General features: G+C 45.8%; 1 protein-coding gene across 1 annotated transcript in view; it reads left to right on the top strand.

Annotated features, from left to right (window-relative positions):
- The first annotated feature begins 1,535 nt into the window (after nt 1-1,535).
- DACH2 (dachshund family transcription factor 2) overlaps nt 1,536-12,149 on the top strand; it is a 313,020-nt gene continuing 302,406 nt past the window's right edge. The window contains exon 1 of the mRNA XM_075720636.1: nt 1,536-2,026. Within this exon, the coding sequence (XP_075576751.1) occupies nt 1,536-2,026 (491 nt within the window). The remainder of the gene's footprint in view (nt 2,027-12,149) is intronic.

Below are 12,149 nucleotides of genomic sequence, written 5' to 3'. Positions count from 1 at the left end.
CTCCCCTCATCTAAAATGGGATTACTCATAACGCAAAAATATTAAACTTTGCAAAAAGGGTGCCTAAATAAGCAGCCTTAGCAAAAGGAAGAAGATGGCATACGCAAGCAGCGCGATCGTGGAAATAGCTGAAATGCTCGGTTGGTATCACTTGTTTGGTATCCACTTGAAAAGTTTTGTTTATACTTTTCTGCTTGCTTTGTTTACTGAATGCTTTAGGAGGAAGCTAAAAAAAAGGGGGGTGGGGAAGAAGTTAAAGAACTAGGAAAGAGAGATAAAAGATGACTGGGAAAAAGTGGAAACAAACAGGAAAGAAGGATGTTGACACATAGGAAGAAAGGGTAGAGGCTGGGAAAAGAGGTGTAATGTAAGTACGCTGGGAGAGGGTAAGAAGCAAATAACCGATGTAGCCAGTGCACCCTGGCTGCTGCTGGGTGCGTATCTATTGGACTCGACTCCTTGACAGGCAGTTTCGGACATCTTTCGGGCCCACCTGTTGAGGGAGAAGGGATGCACAAAGCTCAGCAGTCCTTGCGTCAACTGACCTGGTTCGGGTGAAGGAGCCACAGACGTGTCTGGCTGCCAGGGCTGCTGGGTTTGGCTTTTCAGCGGCCGAGGGAGGTGCCATGCGGTGCTGCTGGAGGCCGCCCGACGGTCAGGCGCGAGGAGAGGAGCCACGCCACTGCACCTGAAACACAACTGGCGCTGCACTTGGATCGGGACCTTTCAAGCAATGAGGCGCAAGAGCCCCGAGAGCGGACTGTGCCCCCGGGGGTGCTCGCCCAGTGCCAGGGCTCCCACAGGCGCCCTTCCCCGAGGGGCTTCGCCTGCCTCAGGCCCCAGGCGCTTGTGAGGCGCTGCCACCGCCGCCCCCGGCTCTTCGCGGGGAGTAACCGCGCCTTGGGGGTCCCTCAGTGAGTTAGTGGGAAGGCGGCTGTATTATTTACCTAACGCAAATCTGCGCTGCTGCCCCCGCTCGCCGTCCGCCTCCTCCGGCCGCGGCAGCGCACAGGTGCCTCAACACCCGGCACGTAGCGGAGCGCGGCGGCCGCCCCAACCACCCGGGGAAGGCGCCGGCCCCAGCCTTGCCCTCCCCTCCCTCAGGGCGCCGGGCCCGCGCCGCGGGATCCCCGCCGGGCCCAGGCGGAGCCCGCCGAAACTTTCCTCGCGCTTTGCGGCGCAGCCGGGAGCGTCGGGCAGCCGGGGCGAGGCGCGAAGCGCGCGGACCCCCCTCACGCCCCGCGGCCCAGGTGCCGCGGCCGGCGCTGCCCCGCCCCGCCCCGCCGCCCGGCAGCCACTCGCCGAGGCCGCGCCGGAGGCGGGCGGGGCGCATTGGCTGGAGGGCGCTGTCACTCTTCCCCCCCCCCCCCCCGGCGGCGCTGGGGAGGGGTCTGGGCGCGCGGCTGGCGGCGGCCGCTGCGTGCGGGCGCGCGGCGCGCGGCGTTCAGTAGGAGCGCGAGGAGCGCGGCGAGAGTGCGCGCGAGGGCGCGGGGCTGAGGCGCGGCGGGAGCCCGGCGGCGGGGGCCCGGCTGGCCATGGCTGTGTCCGCGCCGCCCGTCATCGCCGCAACTTCCAGCGGCGGCGCGGGGGGCTCGGCCGGCTTGTTCCGGGCGGACCCGCTGTACTCCAGCCCCGCGGAGTCCCCGCGCCTCACCGGCAGCCTCGTCAACAGTTTCCTCTCCGCCGGCAGCGGCGGGGCCGGCGCGGGCGGCGGCGGGGGCGGCGGCGGCGGCAACGAGTGTAAGATGGTCGACCTGCACGGGGTGAAGGTGGCCTCGTTCCTCGTGGAGGGGCAGGAGCTGATCTGCCTGCCGCAGGTCTTCGATCTCTTCCTGAAGCACCTGGTGGGGGGGCTGCACACGGTCTACACCAAGCTGAAGCGGCTGGATATATCGCCCGTGGTGTGCACGGTGGAGCAGGTCCGCATCCTGCGCGGGCTGGGGGCCATCCAGCCCGGCGTCAACCGCTGCAAGCTCATCACCAGGAAGGACTTCGAAACTTTGTACAACGACTGCACCAACGCCAGGTGAGCCGCCAAACTTTGCTCTTCCTCCGGCCGCGGGGGGCCGGCGGCCCGCGGGGAGCCCTGCCGGGGGTGCGGGGAGCCCTGCCGGGGGTGCGGGGGGCGGCCGCTGCCCTCCCCTCTCCCCGCGGGCCCCGCTGCGTGGCCGTGGGTGTGCGGGCAGCGGGGACGCGCTGCGCGGGGGAGCCGCGGGCCGGGGTGCGGGGGTGCGGGCATGGGGAGCTCCGCCGGCTTCCTCGGGGGCCGGGGTGCGGGGGTGCGGGCACGGGGAGCTCCGCCGGCTTCCTCCGGCCCCGGGCTGGCGGGGCGGCTCTGCGCGCCGCTCTGCAAACTTTTCCCGTAGCCGGGAAAGCTGCTACTTCCCGAATACGCTCCTAAAAAGAAAAAAAAAAAAAAAACAAACCAAAAACCCCGAAGTTTTCTGCGTTGTTTTTCTTCCGCTGCAACTCCGGGCTCCCCTCAGCACCCCCGGGCGGCGCTGGGCAAGCTGTTGCGCGGCGTCGTTCCGCGATAGTTTCATGTCGCGCACCGAGGGGTCTGGCGCGGCCGCAGCCCTGCCCTGTCGCGCTGCAGTGGCTGTGCCCGGGGCGGGCTGCGTTGGTGGGGGATCCCTGCTGGGCCCTTCGTACGCGGGGTCATAATCCCGGCTTGTGACCTCAGAGCTGCCGCCTTTAGAGGTGATAATGGCCCGCGGCGCGCAGAAACGCTCTCGGGGCCGGGCGGGGTGCGGGCGGGGTGCGGGCATTGCCCGGGGCCGCGGCTCCCCGGAGCCCCCGCCGGCTCCCGGGCTGCTCCCGGGCTCCTGCCCGCCGGCACCCGGGCTGCTCCCGGGCTGCTCCCGGGCTCCTGCCCGCCGGCTCCCGGGCTCCTGCTCCCGGGCTCCTGCTCCCGGGCTCCTGCCCGCCGCTGCCGGGAAACTTTCTTCACAGCGGCTGTTCGGGAGCGCTTCGAGTGCGAGACCTGGCTTGCAGCATGCAAATAGTTACTAACTTGGGGGTCTGGAGTCGCTATTTCGAACTGCTCGGTACCGAACGTGTTGGGTGGAGGGGGGTGGGGTGCTGGTTTTCTTTTTTCTTTTCCTTTTTTCTTTACGGGCACCGTAAGTACGCGCTGATTTGGGGCCTGATCCCCTCCTCGCAGCTGTGCGCCTAGGCAGGAGCAGGGCGCGCCTCCGTTCGTGAACAGCAGCGCTCGCTTTATTTCAAAATTAGTTTGTGTTAAAGGTGACATTCTAGAGATGCTTGCACCCGACTCCTAGATATGTTCATTTGAAGTGTGTGCTTTTTCTCTTGCGTTGCGTTTCTGTAACGCCTTCTCCCGCTGCCTGTTTATTTCCATGTCGTGCACTTCTGTGACATCACAACTGCTGCCTTATTAAAATGACGGTGTTGTAAGTAAGGTCTGAGACTAACGTCTTTGAATAAAATTAATGGAAGATTACTACGGGACACATTTAACATGTAAATGCTTCTCTGAAATGTTTCCGAAACTCGACTAGCGTGCAAGTTGACTGTTAAAGAAATACGTCTTTTTAATTTCTGTGACCCTGCTAAAGTTTTTCCTTAGGGAAGTGCGGGATCTGATTTGATGATACAGCCCTTAGATGCAGCCTGATCATTTCTGCCCTCTTACGACCAGTGATTTAAGATCAAGAAACGCTGAAGTGTTACACGTTTAAAACTTGTATTTCATGACTTTTTTTTTTTTTTTTCTTCCTTTGACAAAGACTTATGGCCATGGTAGCGTAAGGGAACAAGTAATGCAAGGAGCAGCTGAGAAGGGAGGCCGGGGGAGCTGTAGGTGAGGAGCCAGGCGATGCTCCAGGAGGGTCCGAAAGGAGCAGTCAGTGGAACGAAGACCTGCTCCAAGGCTGAAGATACGGCGAGAGCACTGTCGAGGGGGGATTTAATAGGGCAGAAACACATCTGAACGGAGTCAAAGCTCTCTGCTCCGAAAGCACATTCAACACGTGTGTACGCACAAGCGCTCCCTGCCTAGTTATGAAAACACTGTGCATTTTTACCTGTTCAGGAATAGCAGATCCCCTTACCTTCCCTAAAATGTTTCTCATTTATTGAAACATTGCACAACCTTCGTTTATATCTCTTGAAAATGCCACTCGTTCGGATAACCTGCTGATACCGATGTGTTTTGCATTCAGGGTTTCAGGTGTAATGCATGTGTTACCAGCACATACGAAACTTTTCTCAAGTATTGTAACTTAACGATGTTAATTGTATTCCATCCTGCTAATTGAATGCTTAATGTGTCATTTTATTTACAGATTTTTTTTTTTTTCCTTGAACAGCCCATACTTAATGGGAGAGAATGTTGGATAAAAATAGCTAAATACATGAGCGATCTAATTTTGGTTTGCTGTGAAGTGACTTGGGGACCACTGCAGTGCATGGTACCAAACAAGTAAAACGCGGTAGAACTGTTCCAGCTATACATACAATATTTAGGTTCTGTACCTGGGAAGTAAACTCTTGAAAAAATGTGATCTTTTAGAAGCAAACCCTTCGATATGTATTGTTCTACTGCATGACTCACGCATTAATTCCAACTTGGAATATTGTGCGTTGCTTTTAAAGTATATTTTTTTTTTTAATTTATAGAGACACACATATATTTGAATACTGTAGAAATAGTGCATTAAACTCATGAGCTGCCAGAAAAAGCAATAAGAAATGCTGGCTATCGTTGTTTTCATTGTTAGTTGACTTTAAAAGTCAACATCTCTTACATTAGTGTACACTTTTAATTATTATTTTTAACTGGAACGTGAATCATCAATTACATATAATTGGAAAAAAGAGACCTTCTGCTTATTCTGTTGCTTTTTTTTTTTTTTAGTTGAGCTTGTTTACAGAGCTCATAAGAGCTGCAGAGAAACATACCTGTAAGTGAAAGTGTTTTGTATGTTTACGTTCCGTGTATGCAACGCTCGTTACCTGTATCTAGCATCTTTGACCTTTGCGGGTTTTTTTTAAATAGTACATGTATAATTTTCATTCACTTGTAAACAAAATGTTCCTAACTTTGATTGTTGCTGGCCATCATCACGTAATCTAATTTGGAAGCGAGGTTTGTAAAATGTAACTAACCGTTCATTTCGTTACAGGTAGCATCTTCAAGTGAATAGTGAGTACAACATATTTACAAAATCTAGTTGCTATTTTGCCAAACCTTAGAAGATTACTTAAATTATGGACACATGCTTAATTTCAGTAGTAAAGCATAACGTTTGCTTAAAGTAGAAAGCTCTAAAGAAGTTTTATTTAAAAATGAAATTTAAAACCATAGTGAGAACATTTTTATGATGGTAAATATATCAGTCCTTAAAATTAAGGTTATAGTAGTATGATCATAACCTGTTCTACAGGGTTTCTGTATTTGATGGATGCTGTTGGCTACTGAAAAAGCTTAGTGTTGGTCCGGATTATTCAGTAAATACTAAGAATACTTCACAGAAAACAGAGTTTTAGTACATGGCTTATTTTTTATGATTTAAGGTATCCAGTTAAGCTAATATTTTGTATTACTTTGGCTATTCAAAAACAATAAAAGGCTTCAGAAATGAATTTAAGCAGTAAATGTAGACATTTTATGAGATGAGGGTCTAGTCATGTTGTCTATTAAAAGCTACCCTATAGTCAGCAATACTCTGTCTTTTATTAGGAGAATGATGTCAAGATTATAATTAAAGCAATCCAGTCATGTAGCACTGCACAGAGTGTCCTTGTGTATTGATTTTAAACGTGGACATCTGCTTAGATAAACTTCTTTGACTAAGTAAATATTTAGTGTGCCTTCCGACTTGGCCAAACTTGTGAATTTTGGAGGTGGTAGCATGTTAAAAGACAAGCAATGACCAATTTCTCAGTTTCCTTTTCTTCCCTGGAGAGGAGACTCGCTTAAAACGTTCTCGAGAGAGATCACTAGCGTAGTGCATTCTGCTAGAGATGCAGAGAGGAATTTTTCCACTTTCTGAGCAGATTAATTATACTTTTGGAAAAACCCCTCGTTCTTTTCGGACATCTTGAAAGTCTGTGCTTGTTCAAAACTACTCAAACACTTGAATATTTTCATCAAAAGCATATATAATCTGGAGAAGCCTTGATTAAAATTCCCTTCTTTTTTCATAGCAATAGAGCTCCCCATTTGAAGTGTAACATGCTTTTCCTCCAAAATGGAGTATTTGTATGTTTCCTGCATGTGTATATGCATAATACATATGTAATTTTCTACTGAGACTTCTACAACTGAAAAATACTGTGTTTTTGTAGCAAAGACAAAAAAGCTAAACAATTAGGTATTAATGATATTCTTGTTGCATATTCAAAAGGTCTTTGCAAGCATTTCTTCTCCTTTTTTTCTTTTCACCATTTCAACCTGCAGAACTCTTCACTGTCACTTCAAATCACACAATTCTACGAAGATAAAACAACATTTAAACTCATTTGCGTTGGGAGGGAAATTGAGCATTTGCACCCAATAAGCCTGATTGTGGAACTGCATGCAAATTGTGTTTTGATTTATCTCTTTTGCACTTTTTTCCATTTGAATTGATCTTGCATTAATTTTGCCAAGCGGCTCTGTGAGGCTGCAGATGTTGCCCTGTGTTTAATAAATCAATGAGACAGATCTGAATGAATCACTTCAGATGGATTCTCTGCTCGGTTTGATGTCTAGATGTTATTCTTAGCTTGTTATCATGACAGATGCATTAATGTTCCCATACACTGCCAGCAATGTCAAAGAGATTGAAGCTTTTAAAGTGGCGGTATCCCCTTTTCCCCCTTCTGTTGGAATAACTAAATTGCCTTTAGGAATAGGTCAAAATATAAATTTAATCAGGGCATCATTGTGGGGAAGATGCTAAACTTCTGTTTGTATTATAATACAAAATAAGACGAATACAGTTTCATGATTAATTATTCCAAAATAGTGGAGATCAATATGAAAATCTAAACATAGGGATAGCTGCTTAATAGAGTAACCACTTTCTCAACATTAATATTTCATTGTAACAGGAATGATCCGAATAAATAATATAAGACTAGAACATGTTAAAAGTGTTGCTATAAATAGAATATCATTGTGTCCAAATTGATTACAGGCTGAAGGAAGGCTTTCTCTCTTCTTTTTTCTTTTTTTTAAAATTCTTACTAATAATATTCCTTCAAAGTTAAGCGTGTCTGGATTCAACATCTGTTAGATTTAAAATAGGAAAACTTGTTTATTATGTTTCTGTTACTACTTACCGTTTAGTGCCAGATATGTTAGAAAAGTTGTCGATCACCGTTAATTTCTGATCTGTATAGTCTGGTATCCATTATCTTGGAGCAGAACCTGTGGAACGCAAATCATAAAAGGGGTTGGAATGTGTCTTTGTGGAACGGTTTTAAATTCTGGAAAAGACTGCACAAAGTGTAAAGTACTCTGCCATGAATAATGAAGATCTATTTCCCAAGTAGGCTGCGCACAGGTTTTTTTGGCTTTTATTCTTTAGTCTTTATTAAACCACTTGCGGTCTTCCTTGTTTTTCTTTAGAAGAGAAAGCAGTATTTTGTGATTTGCTTCAGTCGTTTCATGAGACCTGATCTCTTTCTCTGCGGTGGTTTATTTTACCGTTAAAAATTATCGCGAATGTTCCTTTTCCTAATCTCTCCCCCAAACAGAAGAACTTTGACTTTTTGTCATTAAGGCTTCTGAGAATAAATTGGAGAAACCGGCTGTAACAGATCTAGATTTATGTTGGCATTCTTGGTATTCTTGCTCCAGTAGTTCCAATTTGATAAAGGAAACAATATGTGTAATAGAAATTCACAGTTTATTCAAATGAGTTTAAGCTTTTGCATTGTTATATTTGCCTTTCTTTCACCAATATATCAATGTGTGGCAATAGCATTATACTTAGAAAGCTTCCAGAAGCGACCAGCTCTGTAGATGGGAAATTCTTCTCACGCCGGGGCTGCGGTTGGACACGCAGCCCCTGTTTGTGCGCGCGCATTTGTTGCAAAGGCAGGTGAAAATCAGCTTGGGTAGCGCTGAGGAGCACAGCAAAGATCACTGAATTAGAAAATCATGTTTTGTTGTGTGGCAGCGGCCTCAGAGTGAGAAACTAGTGTCTGCCTACCTTGGTAGTTTTGCAGAAAATATTTAAAACGAGCGTTCTGAGGTGTCTTAAAGAAGTACATCTTGTTTATTTCATTGCGTACAGCCTGGCATTCACATTGCGTGAGAGCTGTTTGTCGGTGTCAGCATTAACAAGGAGTTGAAATCTGGGCTGTGAAGTCCCTGTTTGGACTTTGCTGAGGTGAACCCCCCTTTGATGCCAGTGGAAGGTTGCCAGAACAAGGGCAAAGAACTTAGAAATATTCCTGGGATCTGAACCCTTCTTGTGAAAGGTGGGACACGCTCGCTTGAAGCCTGCGTTTGAAAGATTTACACGTATGAGGCGTTTTCAAACAGGCACTACGTTTTTGGGTCTGATCTTGTTCGTGCTGAATGTGGGATCTTTAATCTTTTCTCTGCCTGTTGCGGAAATGGTCATTTTGGATTTTCTGAAGTTATGCTTTAATCTTTTCTCTGCCTGTTGCAGAAATGCTAGTTCTGGATTTTCTGAAGTTATGAACAAAACGATCCAAATCCGTACTCTAAAATACCTAGAAAGTTCCCATCTAGTTTCTTTTATAAGTTCTTCATGTGATTATCAGTGTCATAAAACCCTGTAGGTGTATGGAAATGCAGTATTTTAAGGATTATTTACATAAACAATAGTAGTAGCAGAACCAAACGTCATGAGGCTAGAGTTACTGCCGTCTGTGACGTGTTCCTTTGGTGTAAGCTAAGGCAAGGTTTTTGTATGCTACGATTAAACATGCATTACCAAGCGCAAGTACATTAGTTAGTAATGATTCTTAGTGATTTAGATTTATCCTGCTTGATATCAGAACTGTCCCTTGGGGCTATACGCTTTTGATCTTTGTTCCCTCTTGGTAAAGCATGCTTATCCAAAGTGACTTAGCAATAGGGCTTCCCCTCTCCCCGCCGTTCTCCAACCTGTAAGAAACACGGAAACCTATTAACTACTGTACTTTGATACCTGCCCAGAAGGTTCCAATATCCAAATCCCGTAAAACAGAAATTTGTTTGCTTTCCTTTCTTTTTAGTAGCACAGCTATGTTGTTGTTGTTGTTGTGTGCGCTTATAAAGTTCATTGTCGCTAGCGAGCGTGGGGAGATTCTGTTTCCTTGCCGGTACATCTCGACCCGCTAAGCCCAATTTGCTCATTAAAATAGGTCGTCAGAGCCTCTCTTGACTCGGTTACAAATACCGCTTCCCCAAAAAGTAAGAACCAAAACAAATGCGTAGTGCTTGCTTTATTACTGTACGGTGCCTTAAAGTGCGATGTTTAGCAGTGTATATTGTTGTGTATACGTTAAGGTATAAAGTGTTCGATTGCAGTCGTGTCTGATCTTATCAAGTTTCTGGAAATTGATATCTGGTAACAGCATTTAACCTACATCTAGTCTATCTGCTATTTATGTGATGGGTTAAAAAGAAAAAGTAGTATCGATCTGTCGCTGGATTAAAGTTTGAAATCGGCAACAGCATGAGCACAAAAGGCTTTTTTTATGATTTCTCAGCTTGCCATTGATCTACCGGTTCTATTGCATTCATTATTTATTAAAAGAATTTGCAAGCTAAACATAACGTTAAGCTAGTTTGCACACAGGGACTGCACTTAGGAAATTGAATGGAAATTGCATTAGAGATGAACATCTGTGCTATTTTTCCACTCGTGTGTTTATGGGTTTGTATAAAAGGTGTATTGGATTAACAGTTATAACCATTATAGCTTGCAGCAATATGTTAGAACCCGAAGCATTTAGTAGTTATTTAGGAGGGAGACTCTTTTTACTTATACTAAAAAGTATGGTAATGCTGTCACAAGCGGTGCTTTTATTGGATTATTCTGTATTAATGGCTTTTTACTAGTAATGTGTAGAACCTGAGGTATCTAGCTATATTATGCATGTGTTCTATTATCTGTGCTGCATAAAGCTCCATTAATATTGTCATTAATTGAGGGTTTCTAGTGACAGTATTAGTTAAGGATTTGGCACATAGACGCTGAAGTATTGCGATGAAATGTATTTTATAGTATACAATAGGAATGTAAGCATTGAAAAGATCCTTAATACACGTTCCTTCAGATTTTTCCCACCAATTCAATTGCTTTTCTGTCCCTCTTGAGCTAGGTAGCTTCTGCGATGTATCGTATCAGCAAATTAGGTGAAAATCTTAAATGTTTTGAAATCTTTTTCCGCTTCAGTTCACAAGTTCAGTTGCCCTCAACGCTAGCTGTAGTTGTGCGTGACATAAAGTGTAGGGGTAGACCTAGAATTTTGAGGTCATCTCCTGTAATGGTTTTGGATTTTTTTTGATTGCGCTCCTTCTATAAAATAGATTATTTTGCTTGAATACCTGATGGTTAAATAGGGAAAAACAAAGGAAAAACTACTTTTGGGGGCTTTGGGTGAAAAGTATATTTTTAGAATCGAGATGCTATCTATTTTATTTGGTCTAAAAGTATGTGCAGTCTAGTCTGTTTATGACTAGAATGTACTGAAATATGTCATGTTTTGCATCATCAGTGCACTTTACTTTCAGTTATTCTAGTCAAGACTCAGCCCGATACATCTCGCCAGCTTGTAAGACAGTTAAGGGTTTCCTGTGCTAAGAAGCAGAAATGTTCTTCGTGCCAGAAGGTTGTGCTTACTCTTTTGAATGCCACCTCTATGTGGTGGTGTGTTTTGGGGTTTTTTTGTCTCTGGTAGGGTGAACCCCTTCAAGTCCTGATAGTATTTCGGACAGAGGTAGCTCTGATTTTTAGTTGAAAGAATCCCAATATTATTTTTCCACGTTGTTTTGCACTCACTGTTGTTAGTCATCCTCACTGTTTTTCCCAGCCATAGGCTCCTGTGATCACAGTTTTCATGTTCTATCAGAGAACGCATTTCAGCTACCATGTAAGTAAAAATGGAAGTTAGATTTAATATGGGATTTATCTAATTAACATACACATATTGATTGATATAATATACACACAAAATACAGTTTAATCTAAATTTCTGGATTATTCTAAAGCCTCTCTCCCAAACAATGGAAATCACCTTTGATTTTTGGAAAATTTTACATACATATTTATAAAGAGACAGGCTTTGGAATAATCCAGAAATTTAGTTTAAATTGCATTTGCTATGGATACAAACTACATTTCCTACATTAACCTGTATGGCTATATTAAATATCTTGGTTTCTTTACTAAAAGTCTTTACTTTTTTTGATACTTTTCATAGCCATGTGAGTAACGTTCTCAGCATGCAATTTTATTTCTGTCCAGTCTGTGGCAAGAGAAGTTTCAGCTTGGGATGCCCTCATGGTACTTCCAGTCAACAGAACATCGAGTCGTTTTTCCTCTCCGGTTTCCAAACCTGTAAGGAGAGTGGAATTAAAACAGAACACTTTATAAGTTGATCAGAATTATTTTACACCGTATGTGTACGGAGTTCCAAACGTAACGGGTTTTGCAGAATCGGAATAGTTGAGGTCGGCAGGGTCCTCCGGAGATCATCCGGTGCAGCTCCTCTGTCTAAGCAGGGTCCGCTAGAGCTGGTTGCCCAGAGCTGCGTCCAGTTGGATTTGGAGTATTTAGAGCTGCGTCCAGTTGGATTTGGAGTATTTAGAGCTGCGTCCAGTTGGATTTGGAGTATTTCCAAGGATGGAGGCTCTCGGCCTCTCTAGGCAGCCGGTTTACAGACTAGAAGTAGCTGTGCTGCGGAAGCCAGGTTTTATTGGCATTCATTGGGATGAGCGGGTTATGCGGGAGTTGTTGAGGCTGTTAGGTGTCACGGCTAGCCCCCGACGTGGCCGCTGCCCCGACCAGGAGTCGCTCAAGCGGGCAAATACGGATGCTCTGCCGTTGCGTTTGTCCTTAGCGGAGCAGAGCGCGAGTTGTAATCCTCCAGGAAGCAACTGTGTCATACTCGGATTGTGCTTTCTCTGCCTCACAAATGATGTCCTGAAATCCTGTATGTGCGTGCTGATGAGCTGA

This window comes from Pelecanus crispus, chromosome 13 (genome assembly GCF_030463565.1).
Source record: "Pelecanus crispus isolate bPelCri1 chromosome 13, bPelCri1.pri, whole genome shotgun sequence".
Classification (NCBI taxonomy): domain Eukaryota; kingdom Metazoa; phylum Chordata; class Aves; order Pelecaniformes; family Pelecanidae; genus Pelecanus; species Pelecanus crispus.
Note: the sequence above shows the minus strand (reverse complement) of the source record. Positions and strands in the feature narration are given on the sequence as shown.